Source organism: Vanellus vanellus (genome assembly GCF_965231255.1).
Source record: "Vanellus vanellus genome assembly, chromosome: 11".
NCBI classification, from domain to species: domain Eukaryota; kingdom Metazoa; phylum Chordata; class Aves; order Charadriiformes; family Charadriidae; genus Vanellus; species Vanellus vanellus.
Window position 1 is genome coordinate 3,129,031 of NC_138916.1, and position 13,795 is coordinate 3,142,825.

A 13,795-nucleotide genomic window follows, 5' to 3' on the forward strand; every position below is an offset into this window, starting at 1 on the left:
GGGGGGAGGGATGCCGCGCCCGCCGCGGGATGCAGCCGGCTCCGTCCCCGCCGGAGGCTGGCGAGCGGCGGCGGTGGGTGGGTGGTGGGATGGGAAAGGGGTGGTGAGGAGGGAGGGGGCAGCCGTGCGGAGGGGGGGGAGGGGGGGGGGGGGAGGCTGGCAGAAATGCTAATTCCTCCCTTCGCTCTCGCCTCGGCAGCCCAGTGCCCGTACGGCCCCGCTCCGGCTCACAGCTCGGTACCGGAGAGGTTGCGGGGGTACGGGTGGGGTCGTCCCCCCCACCCCGTTCTTCTCCTCGCCCCCTCAGCGTCGTGTCCGGGCTGGCGGAGGTTCCTCCGTGCTCCAAGGACGGGAATCGGGAGGAGGATGCGGAGGACCGGTAACGGCGAGGAGAAGGGCTGCGTGCTGCTTAACGCCACTTAGGAGCGGGTAAGGTGCGGGGTCACCCCCGGTGGGGCGAGGCGGGGGGGGGAGCGGGGGGGGGGACAGGGGAGAGAGGAAAATAGCGAAGGAGAAAACTAGGGAGAGACGGAGAAGGGAAGAAAAAAAGTGGGGAGAGGGAGAGAAAAAAACCTGGAAGGAGAAAGAAAGAAAGAAAAAAAAAAAAAGAAAGAAAAGCAAAAGAAATAATATAAAAAGGAGAAATTAAAGCAGAGAAGAAAGAAAAGGAGGTTTAATTTTTTTTTTGGGGGGGGTGGAAGGAAAAGCGTGAAGAAGATGAGAAAAGAGAGTGAGAAGGGTGGGAAGAGCGGAGGGGAAAGGGAGGAAAACGGGGGAGAGGAGGGGAAGGGGGCAGAAGGGATGAGAAGGAGGAAGAAGCGAGGGGCGAGGGGGCGGCAGCCGGGGGGGGGGGGGGGGGCCGGGCACAGACAATGGGGCACAGCCCCGCCACCGCCTCTCACCGGGCGGGGACCGGGACCGGGACTGGTAGCGGGGCGGGGAGAAGGGGCGGGAGCCCTGAGAGCCCCCTGTGTCCCTTGGCAGGGGGAGATGGCCCCGCTGCTGTCCCTGTGGCTGGTGGCCCTGCTCGGCCTGGCCCGGGCGTGCCCGGAGCCTTGCGCCTGCGTGGACAAGTACGCCCACCAGTTCGCCGACTGCGCCTACAAGGATCTTCAGGTGGTGCCCACCGGGTTGCCTTCCAACGTGACCACCCTCAGCCTCTCGGCCAACAAGATCACCTCGCTGCAGCGGCGTTCCTTCGTGGAGGTGACCCAGGTCACCTCCCTCTGGTTGGCGCACAATGAGATCCGCTCCATCGAGCCCGGTACCTTCACCATCCTGGTGCAGCTGAAAAACCTCGACATCAGCCACAACCAGATAGTGGACTTCCCCTGGCAGGACCTCTACAACCTCAGCGCTCTCCAGCTGCTCAAGATGAACAATAACCACATGGCTCTGGTGCCTCAGGGGGCTTTCCACACCCTGAAGGACCTCCGGTCCCTACGCATCAACAACAACAAGTTCACCAGCCTTGCAGAGGGTATCTTCGACTCGCTCAGTTCCCTCTCCCACCTGCAGATCTACAACAACCCCTTCGAGTGCTCCTGCAAGCTCCAGTGGTTGAAGAAGTGGATGGACAGCACACTCATCTCCATCCCTGAGAAGGACTCCATCACTTGTGCCCTCCCGGAGCAGCTCCGAGGAGTGCCGGTGGGGAAGATCCCGGACGTGCAGTGTACCTCGCCTACCGTGCAGCTCACCTACTACCCCAACCTGGACACCACGGAGCTCTTTGATGGCTTCACCCTAACGCTGCACTGCGCTGTAACGGGCACCCCACCGCCCGAAGTGAGCTGGAAGATCCGCACCTCCAGCCAAACCCTGGAGCTCAACGGCAACCCGAAGGAGGGCGCTGGGAAGGACCTCCCCAAACAGGACCCCGAGCGCTTCTTGGTCTTCAAGAATGGCACATTGCTGATTCCCCATCTGAGCAAGCGGGAAGAAGGCACCTACACCTGCCTGGCCACCAACGAAATGGGGAGCAACCAGACCTCGGTCAACGTGGCTGTGGCGGGCACCCAGAAATACCCGCTGCAGCCTGGGAGGGACCCGCTGGGGGGTAAAGCGCTACCAGGTGACAAGAAACCTGGGGCCAAGGGAGCAAAGAACAGTGTGCTCATGCCAGATGAGAGGAACAAACCCCTCGGTCCCACCCGGCAGAGCCAACCGTCCTCGGCAGCTGGGACAGAGTCCACGGGAGATGGGCAAGTCCCTTTCCAGCTTCCACCCTTTGAGAAGAAGTGTGGCTCCACGCAAACCAGCAAGTACATTTCCAACCACGCCTTCAACCAGAGCGGCGACTTCAAGCAGCACACGTTCGACCTGGGGGTGATCGCTTTAGATGTGTCGGAGCGTGATGCCCGGGTACAGCTCACGCCCACCTACGTGCAGCCCGAGAAGGTCCACCTCAGGATGCTCTACCTGTGCCAGGAGAGCAGCCAGGGCCACGCCTTGGTCCAGTGGTCCAAGATCGAGGAAGGGGTGAACTCGTACTGGTTCCAGGGCTTGAACCCCGGCACCAACTACTCCGTGTGTCTCACCTACCTGGGGGAGGACTGCCAGGTCCAAGTGGTCTTCACCACCAAAAAAGAGATCCCCTCGCTCATCATCATCGTGGTCGTGAGCATCTTCTTGCTGGTGCTGGCCACCTTACCCCTGATGGGGGCCACGTGGTGCCACCTCCTCTCCAAGTACCAAGGGAAGACCTACAAGCTCATCATGAAGGCCCAGAACCCGGACCAGATGGAGAAGCACATGGCTGCTGACTTCGACCCCCGCGCCTCCTACCTGGAGTCCGAGAAGAACTACAATCCCAGCGAGGTGGGGGAAGCGGATGTGGAGGAAGAAGATGAGGAGGAGGACGATGATGAAGGAGGCAGGCGGAGGAGGAGGAGAGAAACCGAAGGGGCTCCGGAGCTGGAGCGAGAGGAGAGCGTGGCAGCCAGCTCCATGGTGGAGTCGCAATCCAAAGCCAACGGCGAGGAGTTCGAGGTCCGCTCCGAGTACAGCGACAAGCTGCCGCTGGGCGCCGAAGCCGTCACCATCTCCCAAGAGATCAACGGCAACTACCGGCAGCGCCCCCGCTGAGCCTCCCCGCACCCCTTCCACCCCCACCCTGGTCCCCACCTCCCCCCGAACCCCCCCAACCCACCCACCCACCCCTCACTCCCCTTTGGCCTCCCGGGGCACCGCCGCTGCTTTTCCTCCGAGGAAAGACCGAAGCATCCTCAGCAATGCCCGCCTGACCTTCCTCCTCCTCCTCCTCCTCTTCCTCCTCTCCCAAGCGGCAGAGCCCCTGGAAAGGCGCTTCGTCTCCGGGATGCTCATTGCGGGCGGGACGTTTCTCCCACGATTTCGTTTCCGTTTTGGGTTACCGGCAGTCCTCGCTCCCTGCTCGGCGACAACAACGCAACGATTCCCGGTCCCCCGCCCGCCTCTGCCCTCCACTCGCCCCGTATTTTCTTTCCCCTTAAAGGAAAAAAACGAAAAAAAGAGAGAAAACGGGTAAAAGAAAAAAGCCCGATATCCCAAAACATTTTTTTTTTTTTTTATTCTGGACACGGTTCATCCCCCGGCGGGTCCCTGCCTCTCCTCGGTCCGGTTTCGCCGCTCCCTCGGTCCCCGGTGAGTCCCCTCCGCTCCCCGGTCCGCTCCTGCCGCTCCCCGGTGGGGGTTCCGCCGAGCCCCGCTGCCAACCCCGCCGCAGCCCGGTACCGTTCCCACCGTTCCGCGGCGTTAATTCTCCCCTCTCCCCTCTCCGCGCCGTTTCCCGGTGGGTCCCCGCCGCGCCTCCGGTCCGGTCCCCGCCGCTCCCCGGTGGGGACCCCCATCGCGCTCCGGTGCAGCCCTATTTCCCCCGGTGGGTGCCGGGGGCTCCCCGGTCCTTAATCGCTCCCCGGCGGTGCTCTCCTTTCCCCGGTGGGTGCCGGGGCTCGCCGGGGCGATCCTCTCCCCGTCGCCCGGTGGGTACCGGGGCTCCTCGGTGAGCCTCCCACCCGGTGCGTCCTTCAGCATCCGCAGGGACTGCACACATCCTCGGGATGGCGGGGGCTGCCCGGACCCCCTCCGTCCCCCCCTTTAACCCCCGGTCCTGTCCCGACCCCCCCCTCCCAGCCCGGCGGGGCCCCTCGATGTGTGTTGGGTAGAATAGCGTTGTAGCCAAGTGTCTGTGCCGTAGACGCGCCCGTGCTGCTGGATGGCGGGGGAGGGGGGGAGAAGATAAGGGGGGGGGGGGCCCTGGAGGCGAGGGGTCACCACCCTGTCCCCGTCCCCGTCCCCCAACTCCGGTCCCCGGGAGCCCCGAGAGCCGCGGGCGTCTTTCTACGAGCTTTCTGTCTGTGAAAGAGTCAATAAAAGGGATTGAAAGTGGAGCCGGGTCCGTGTTCGATGGGGGGGGGGGGGGGGGAGGTTGCGCCCAGTCCTGTCCCCCTGTGTGTGTGTGTATGTGTCCCCCCCACCGCTGCCCCCAGGCTCTGCCCGGTACAGCCCCCGGTACAGCCGAAGGGGCCCCGAGGAGGTGGGAGACGGCGCGGAGACACATCGCCGCAGCTACGGGCGAAGCACCCACAGGCACGCTATAAATACAGCTATATTTATTTCTACCCTTACCCCGTGCACGCAGTGTAAATGTTAGATTTCTCTATATGCATATCATATATAATTCACACTCATACTATATATAGAGGTAGAAACACACTATATACACACATCTATGCCGTATGGACTTTTTTAATATATATACACACACTACGTATACGCATAAGCAATTTTTATAGACACGTTTTTTACGTACTCAGTCTATACACACAATATAAATATATGTAAATGCAGCATATCCATGGAAATATACTAAACCAAATATATTCTATAGCTTGTAGACACACTTTATAAACTCACTATATAGAAAAACACAAACAATGTATTCCCCCGGCACGTACACACACGCGCCAATACTCAAACACTATACATGTACATATGCAGGAAGAATACATACGATATATACATACAATTCGTATAAGCTCTATATAACTACGCACACACAATATGTATGCTCAATATATGTACAAATACACGCTAAACACCCCCCCCTACCCATGTATACGTGTGTTCTTTCTCCGTGCACACGTAGACCCGATGCTTATCTCCTATACACTCCCCGTATGGATATAGATGACTATATTCCCAGCAGCGTGCCGCCCCGCAGACCTGTGCCGGCGATGCCGGGGGCAGGATGGGGCCGCCTGGGGAGGGCTTAGTGTCACCCTGCTCCCCAAGTGCTCCCAGTCCCAAGACTGGGGGTGCTAAGAAGGTGCCTGATGGATTTTCACCCCACCCCACCCCCCAGCCCCGCCGGGAGCACTCCCCTCTCGTCCCACTGATGATTTAAACCCACAATTACACAGCGAAGATTTAAGGCTGCCTTTGATCGCTTTTCTTATCTGGAGCTGCGAAGACACATGCCCTCCTAGTGTCCCTGCTTGAGAGGCGGCGTCCCGGAGGGAGCACCCACGGGTGGTCCCACTGAAGCCCCTCACCTCCCCAAACACAGCCTCCGCAGCCCGGCAAGAGCCGAGCAAACGCTCGTTTCTCCATCCTCCAGGGGACGGCTTTCTATTTTAAGTCGGGCCTTTGCGTCCTTCTCCTGCTGCGGGGAGCGTAGGGGAGGCAGACAAAGCAGGTCGGCGTGCAAAGAAGCGGCGGGCAGGGGGTTTGCTCAGCCAAATCCCCCAAATCCTGAGAATTCGAGGCTGCTCCGCAGCAGCCCAGGTGTTCGCTCCAGCTGTTAAAACCCCTTGCCGAGCAGAGACTTCCCCTTGTAGACAAATCCCCTTCTGCGGATACACTTCTAATTGAGTTTCACGCTTAGGAAGATGTAAGGAATAGCAAAAGAACAATCATTTCTGCCTTCGTTTAATTAGAAAGTAATAGATTTCCCCGCCTAACGTATCTACAGGGAATCTCGCTGTGATGAGCTACCTACCAATGCCGGATTACTCTGAGATTTGCTCCTTTTCAGGAGGGCACTAATTAGCACCCGGTGCCCAAAGGCACAAGAAGGGATGAGGGATGGAGATCTGCATCCTCCCACCCCCTCCACGTCCAGGAGGGGTTGGAAAGGGTTTCTCCCGCAAAGGGTTTCTCCCGGAAAGGGTTAAAGCATCCCGGCAGGATGGCTCAGCCCTCCCCGAGGCATTAACCCTTCTGCAGAGCCCGTCACCAGCCAGGCGGTGGGGTGGGACATGCCCCACCCGTGATGGTGACACGCTCGCGCCCACGCAGCCCAGGCTGTCACAGGCTGATGGTGTCACCTAAACTGCGGGAAAGCGTCTGACACCCTCTGCGCAGGATAGCCCCAGAATAAAGAAGCTTTCGCACACATCTCCCTTCCCACCCCCAACCCCAAATTCTCTCTTAGCCCAGATGAAAAATTGAAGGGAAAAGAGCATCGCAGTGGTACGGCCACGGGCAGCACTACAGCCCTCACCCGCTGGAGGGGTTGTGCCTTGGTGGGGTCACAGGTGGAGTCTGGAGTCCCCGTAGAAATGGTCAGAGCAGCATCTTTCATCTGCCCCATGGGTGCGAGCGGGCAGAATTAGGCTTGACCCTCTGCAGGCACCCCCTGCTCTGCATCCCCCACTGCTTCAGTGCCCCAGAACCCTTCTGGATGGGCTCTGAAGACCTTCAGGATGTGCTCCGCAGCACGGGGGGGGGGGGCTGATGGACCCATCCGCCTCCAGCCAGACGTCACCCTGCCCTGCTCCGGGATGATGGGCACCAGCGATATCGACCCACGGGGGGGGGGGGGGGGGGGGATCAGGAAGCAACACCAGTAAGAGCATCATAGCCAAGAGGGGCAGCGACACCCCCCACAAACACCTTGCAAAGCAGGTCCTGACCCCCACGGAGAAATCCCCAGCTCACCCGGCACACCAGCGCATCCCGCAGCAGCCGCACCGCGAGCCACCCCCCCCACCCCTCCCCACCCCAAGATGAAGCGCTCTGGATTCAAAATAATCCCCTTCTCCCTTGCACGGCACTATTTTTAACCCCAATCCCGTTGGCAGCTCGGCCTCAGCGACGGCTGCGTCAGCACAAGCGTGAAGACAGGGAGCGGTGGCTGGGGTACGCGGAGTGGCAGCTCTCCGGGGGGAAATCCAGCTCCTCCCCTGCTCTACCTTCATCTTCTTCAGGGCCTTTTCCAAAAAGGGTCTGGCTCACTCCGTGCTCCCACGCTGGGGGTGGATTCCAACGCCAGACCCTCAGCAGGCCGGTTTCCTACCAGCGTTGCCCCAGTTTGGCCAGTGGATGAGTATGGGAGGGAAGGGAGCAAGGACCCCGCTCAGCATCCCGCTCCTGGATGCCCATCTCTGCCCAAGTGGTCCTGCCGGGCTGGAGGACGGTGGTTGCAGGATGAACACCCCATAATCTACTTTTAAAAGCTTTTATCAGCAGTTTATTGCAGGACAGAGGAGACAGCTCCGGGTGACATCCCTGTACCCTGACAGCTCATCCTCTTTCCTCCTGTGACCCCCACCAGCCTCTAGGCACCCTCCTTCCCACCCAGACAGCTCTGCAGCGGGGTGTCCTGCCTCCCCCGACACCCCAAATCCTTTCACCGCCTCTCAGATGCAAATCACCGGCCGGCAGCCTCCCCACGTCCTCCAGAAGCCACTCACCCTCCGCCCTGTCCCCTAGATGTCCCTTTGCGAGGGGTGCGACAGGAGGGACCCTACCAGAGTTGCCTCAGGGGATGAGTACGGATGAGATGTGGGGGATGGACAGAGGTTTGGGTGAGTATGGATGAGATGTGGGGGATGGACAGAGGTTTGGGTGAGTATGGATGAGATGTGGGGGGCAGAAGTTTGGGTGAGTATGGATGAGATGCTGGGGGGCAGTGGTTTGGATGAGATGCAGGGACTGGGGGGGGATGGACAGAGGTTTGGGTGAGTATGGATGAGATGTGGGGGGCAGAAGTTTGGGTGAGTATGGATGAGATGCTGGGGGGCAGTGGTTTGGATGAGATGCAGGGACACGGGGGGGGCGGCGGACAGAAGTTTGGGTGAGTATGGATGAGATGCAGAGCTGGAGGGGGGCAGAGGTTTGGATGACTATGGATGAGACGTGGGGCTGGAGGGCAGAGATTTGGATGCTCCCCCAGCTCCCTGGGGGGGAACCAGGCGCGGCTGAGCTCCGGGGGGAGGCGGGCGGGCGGAGGAAGGGCCCCCGCAGCCGTTTTCCGACAGCGGGAGTGGGTCGGTGCCATGGAAAACAAAAAGGCCCCGGGGGATGGGGAGGGGAGGAGAAGCTCCAACGAGGGCCGAGGGAACCGACGAGAGAGTTTGCCACCCTTCCAGAGGAGCGAGGGCGAGCGGGCTCCATCCCCCCGAAGCTGCCGGTAAAGGGGCGGCAGGAGGTACCGGGGAGCGGCGGGGAGAGCCGGGGCCGGGGTTGGGGAAGGAAAGGGGGGGAGAGGGCTGGAAGGCCCGGGAAGGGAGGGAGGGAGGGCTGGGTAGTTATTCACGGTTCTGGTATGCGACGTGCCGGCCCTGCTCACACCGCCCCCGGGCCGCCTCCGCCCGCGGGGGCAGCGAGAGAGGCGGCGGGGAGAGGTAACAGCCCCCTCCCCTCCCCCCCCCCCCCCCCCCGGGGGGGATGCTGGCGAGGGAGGGGGGGGTCTGGGATGGGAGGGAGATGGAGTGGGAGGGGTGCTCGGGGAGAGCAAGAAGCGTGGGACCCCCCTGTCCCGGCAGGACACCCACCACCCCCCCCCCACCTCCCCGTCTCATTGCTGGGGGGGGGGCTGATGGGGGTCTGGAGGGACTTATGGCTTGCTGGGACAGATAGGGGACACCCCAAAATTACACCAGCCGGGAGCTTAAAAATGCATCAGCCAAGGAGTATCCGCCCCCCCCCCCCCCCCCCCCAATGGGCTCTCACCCCCTCCATCACCCCCAGAGCCCTTGGGGGGGTGGGGGGGTGTCCTTCTCCATCCATTGAACCCCAGCTCTGGGGTGGTCTATCCCCTGGCAGGGCAGGACTCTTTGTGTCCCCTTTTGTCCCCCCACCCCACAAGGGCTTATTCAGCGTTTCCCATTGCCAATACAACATGTGTGTGTCCCCCTTTCCTGCTTTAAATGACAGGGTTGGGGACCGGAGGGAGCAGCAAAACTTGCCGACGAAGCAGAGACAAAGGGGTTTCTCGGTGCCAGCTCCTCGCAGAGCTGCAGTTAACCTCTTCCCTGGTGGGACGCAGCTGCCAGGCGCTGGGGAAGCGAGCACTCACAGTCCCCTCTGCGAGCCAAGGAGAAGGGGAAGAAGGAGTTAGCTCCGAAATATTTCGCTCTAAAGACTTCCAGCAGCCGGGGACCCCACGCTCGTTTTCGCTGAGGAAAAGCGCTTGAGAAGCTGTTTGGTTGGGTTTTGTTTTTTTTTTCTCCACGGCATGGAAAAATATGGAGAGGGGGGTTGGTTCGAGGTCTGAAAGCACGCTGAAAATCCCAACAGCTCGATGGTTTTAAGGGGAATCGCGGCTGAGGCTGGTTGGGAAAGAGCTGCGGTTGGAGAAACGGGGTCAACTCTGAACCCACCCCCCCGAGCTCCCACTTTTCATCCCAAAACCCAGGGAAGCGGCGTCCCGAGGGGTTGGTGCTTCAGCAAAGATCGAAAAGAAGCGTTTTCTAGTAGGGGAAGGAAAGGGTTTAGGGGGAAGTTCCCCGCTCATGTAAGTAGTCGAAGGCTCTGCTTTTGGCGAAGAAACGCCAAAATATTTCAAATAGCCTTTTCCAGCTGAAGTTCTAGGGATAATCACACGGACGCTTCGCTCTTCCGCTGCTTCCTCGTCGTACTTGGCAAGAAAAAGCAGATCCCCATCTCGGCTAGACCCGTCCGGTTCATTCCCCCTCTGTCTCTCTTCCCAGGAGGAAAAATGAGGCCCCTGCTCTGCTGCCTGGGGTTGGCCACGCTCCTGGGGTCCTGCCTGGCCTGTCCCAGCGCCTGCTCCTGCTCCACCAAGAAGAACGGGCGGCTGTTGGCTGAGTGCGCCTACAAGGATCTGCAGGAGGTACCCGAGGGGTTGTCCTCCAACGTGACCATCCTCACCTTGTCGGCCAACAGGATCGGCTGGTTGGGGCAGGGCTCCTTCGCCGAGGTTCCCGAAGTGCAGTCGCTGTGGTTGGGCTACAACCAGATCGGGGTGGTGGAACCGGGGGCTTTCGCCTTGTTGGTGCACCTGAAGAACCTGGACCTGAGCCACAACAAGATAGCGGATTTCCCCTGGCAGGATCTCCGTAACCTCAGCGGTCTGCAGATCCTGAAGATGAACAACAACCGCCTGGCTGGGCTGCCCTGGGATGCTTTCCGCTCCTTGAAGGACCTGCGCTCCCTCTGGCTCAACGACAATGAGCTGACCACCCTGGCCGAGGGCACCTTTGACAACCTGCCCTCCCTCTCCCAGCTGCAGATCTTCAACAACCCCTTCAACTGCTCCTGCAAGGTCTTCTGGCTGAAGAAGTGGACTGAGAACACCTCCGTCTCCATCACCAAGGGAGGGTCTACCCTGTGCGTGGCTCCCGGCAGGCTGAAGGGCAGGGCGGTGACGGACATCCCCGACCACCACTGCATTGCCCCCTCCGTGCAGCTCACCTACCTCTCCAACCTGGACAACACTGTCATGTACGACGGCCTCACGCTGACCCTGCACTGCAGCGTGGCAGGCAGCCCTCCGCCAGAGATCAGGTGGAAGATCCAGACCTCCAGCCGCCGCGTCGAGATCAACGGGCCCAACGTGGCACGGGATGGAAACGTCAAGCAGAGGCAAGAGCGCTTCTTGGTCTTCAAGAACGGCACCATGGCCATCCCCAACTTCAGCAAGGAGGATGAAGGCATCTACACCTGCCTCGCTGTCAACGACGTGGGCATGAGGGATGTCTCGGTCAACGTGGCCTTGGCTGGGTCGGAGAATCCAGCTGAAGACCTGCTCCAAGATGACCCCCAAGCTAGCCACCTTGGGGGTCGGAGCTGCTACAAGGGGGATGAAATGGATCCCTCTGGTGCCGGAGAAAAGCTGGTGATCGTTTACCACATGCCAAGGGAGTCAAAGAGCAGGGCTGGAAGAGTGGTGCCCCAGGTCCACCTGGGGACCCTCCTGCTGGCTTTGGGCATCGTGCTCTGCTGTTAAAGGGGGGAGAAGGAAGCGGTGCCTCGGGGATTCCCCCTCTTTCTGTAGCATTTATCTTCACGTAGTGCCATGCCTTTGCTGAGCTTCTGGGAACTGTGGGCGGTCAGGAGTCAAAGGGGGCCGAGACTGAGGCCTAAGGCTGGTTGTTCAACCCCTCCTTAGATGGGGGTCAGGGCTGGGCTCCGTTAGTTGAGAGCTTCAAACAAGCTTGGGTGATGTAGAGCAGATCCTCACCATGCAGCCGCTTTCCAGGCACCCAAATCCACCACCTCCTGACACATCTCCCTCCTAAGACCAAAGCGCGGCTGCAGGATTAAAGTCCACCCTCAACAGGGTGACCATCACCCATCCCCAGAGCCCACCACCATGAGCCCTCCTCCGTCCCCAGCACCGAGCTGTGACCCATGCGGGCATCTCTCGCAAAGAGGATCCTATCGGTCCAGCGGCACCAAAGATGACATCCCCACTGTGACCAGCGCCGGGGCCCTTGGCCAGGCGCATCCTTCCTACCCCCAACCTCCCATCAAGGACCAGGAGCAGAAGGACCAGTCTGAGAGTAGGGGATAGCCCGGGCACAGGGTCCTCAGGCGTGTGGCTCTGGGGGACAGAGATATGACGGCGCTTTGTAAGCAGGACAGGTACAGTAGGACGCATCGGATGGGGCCATGGGTTTGGATCAGGTTGTTTTGTGGAGCAGGAGAAGTTTTCCCACGGGCTTCATCCCTGCAGGAGCCCAAAGGGCTCCTGATGGCTGGGTGCTGGGAACGCCCAGGGTGCCTGCACCCTCCCTGCATCTCGCAGGATCAGGCCCTGCCACCCCTCAGTGCCTCTCCCAGATGCGACGCAGCTGATTTTGTGGTTTTTTTTTTTTCCTCCTCTTCCCTTTCACGGCTGAAGTCTGCAGTCCAAAAAAAAATAAAAACGCTCGGCTGGGCTGGACCCACTGAGCCGTACCGCTCCGGCTCCGACCCCGGAGGGGAGGGATCGAGCCCAAAGAGACCAAAATAATTTCCCAGTGCTCCTCTCCGACGGGAAACTGAGTGGGGGCTGTACGATGGAGCCGTAGGAAGAAAGATCGGGAAAAGCCAGGTGACAGAGAGAAGCTGAGCTGACCTATAAACACATTCCTTAAAGTGCTTTAGCGTTCCCACGCGGGACATATATACCATACCCGAGGTGGGGGGGGGGAGGGGGAGGAGCTGGGGGACCCCTTGTCTCATGGTGGGGAGGGGGGGGCTGAGCAGCTCCAAGCTCCGTCTCCCTGACCCTGATGATGCAGGGGTGGTCCGGTTCTCGTGCCTTCTGCCAGCGCTCGCCTGGGGGAGCTGGATGGACCCCCGCAGCCACCCTCGCCTTATAACCAACGAATAAATACCTTTTGGGTTTTGTTTTTATTTTTATTTTTAAACAATCCTGTGCTTGCTGCCTCTGTGCACCCCTCCCCCCAAACCCAGCATCATCATGTGGGGTACCGCAGCTCATCATCAACCCCTTTTCCTCAGGTGGAACCCCTTTCCCCTCCCCCAACTCCCCAAAAGCCCTTCCAGGGCTCCAGCATCCCCCCCACCATGACCCCGGAGGGAGGATGCGTTTATAGGGTACCCAAAAATCCCCCTCCATCCCGCTGCCCATCGCTGCCTGCAGCAGGCAGGGATGCCAAAACCAGCTGAGAAGCAGCTGTCCTGGAGCCTCAAGCCTCCAGCCAAGTTCTCCCGCTCCACAATCTGGTGTCTGGCCAGCTCGAAGGGTAAGGACAAGGGCAGCCGAAGAGCTGCCACATGCCAACACCGTCCCAGTTACGGCGCCGAAGGCTCCGTGGGGGTCCCGAGGCAGAAAGAGCCAGCGGCTCCTCGCACGAACGGCCTTTGATGCTAACAAGCCGGCGCATATTTTTCCCATTACAGGCAGAAAGGAGGAAAAACATCGTGGCCGGCCCCAGCCGGAGTTTTGGTTTCGTTTCGTAGGATACAACTTTTAACAGCAGTTTTATCCCAGCCCAGGTCCTCCTCTCCCTCTCTCTGCCTGGGAACAGCGGCGTATGGGAGCTTATTCCTGCAACCTCAGCCGGGAACAGGGGTTGGAGCCTGGGATGAGGATTTTTTAAAACAAAAAAAATAAAAGATTGATGCTCCCAGCAGCCATAAACCACGCCGGAAAGTCTTGCAGAGCTGCTGCTCCCCCCCTAGTTTTTTGCGTGGCTGTTTTATCACCAGAAAAGGTGACTCGCTCTCCGTTTGCCAAGTTTACTCAGAGCTTTTATGGCCAATTCTTAGCGATATTAAGCGTCTCTCGTCCATAACGAACAGGGCACCCTGCCACACAGCTCCTGGCTTGGATGCAGCGGGCGATACCACACTCGGCATCGCCATCCTCAGGCGGTGCGAGTCCGGGATGTCACAACCCCCACCAGCTCCTCTCTGTCCCTCACGTTTGCAAAGCCACGGCGAGACCCAGACCTGAATTTCCATTCCCCACGTAGGTAATTTTTTTTTGTTGTTGTTTTTCGGGATGCTTTTGAGTGGGATCAGCCCTCTGAACCACCTCGCCAAGAGGTCAAGGTCAGGTGGAAAGGACCGCGGGTGCGCAGGGGCAGAGCTATCCCATGGCTGTCCCGATGGG

The 13,795-nt window shown here is 59.9% G+C and overlaps 2 protein-coding genes across 4 annotated transcripts; both read left to right on the forward strand.

Moving 5' to 3' along the window:
- Nucleotides 1-324: 324 nt before the first annotated feature.
- On the forward strand, nt 325-3,087 carry ISLR2 (immunoglobulin superfamily containing leucine rich repeat 2; the record flags this gene model as incomplete). The annotated part of the gene is made up of 2 exons (XM_082489115.1): nt 325-429; nt 985-3,087. Exon 2 carries the CDS (start codon nt 991-993, stop codon nt 3,085-3,087), a length of 2,097 nt encoding a protein of 698 aa, XP_082345241.1. The 5' UTR covers nt 325-429; nt 985-990.
- A 5,239-nt stretch (nt 3,088-8,326) lies between these two features.
- Nucleotides 8,327-12,573, forward strand: ISLR (immunoglobulin superfamily containing leucine rich repeat). 3 transcript variants are annotated; one of them, XM_082489117.1, is made up of 2 exons: nt 8,327-8,413; nt 9,918-12,573. In XM_082489117.1, exon 2 carries the CDS (start codon nt 9,926-9,928, stop codon nt 11,174-11,176), a length of 1,251 nt encoding a protein of 416 aa, XP_082345243.1. In that variant the 5' UTR covers nt 8,327-8,413; nt 9,918-9,925; the 3' UTR covers nt 11,177-12,573. The 3 variants fall into 3 exon arrangements, with proteins under 3 accessions (XP_082345243.1, XP_082345244.1, XP_082345245.1); XM_082489118.1 differs by having other exon boundaries at nt 8,344-8,395; XM_082489119.1 differs by lacking the exon at nt 8,327-8,413 and adding an exon at nt 9,355-9,412.
- Nucleotides 12,574-13,795: the final 1,222 nt, after the last annotated feature.

What these genes read in the sequence shown, in the direction of transcription:
- ISLR (XM_082489117.1), top strand. Translation starts at nt 9,926, where the DNA reads ATGAGGCCCCTGCTCTGCTGCCTGGGGTTGGCCACGCTCCTGGGGTCC.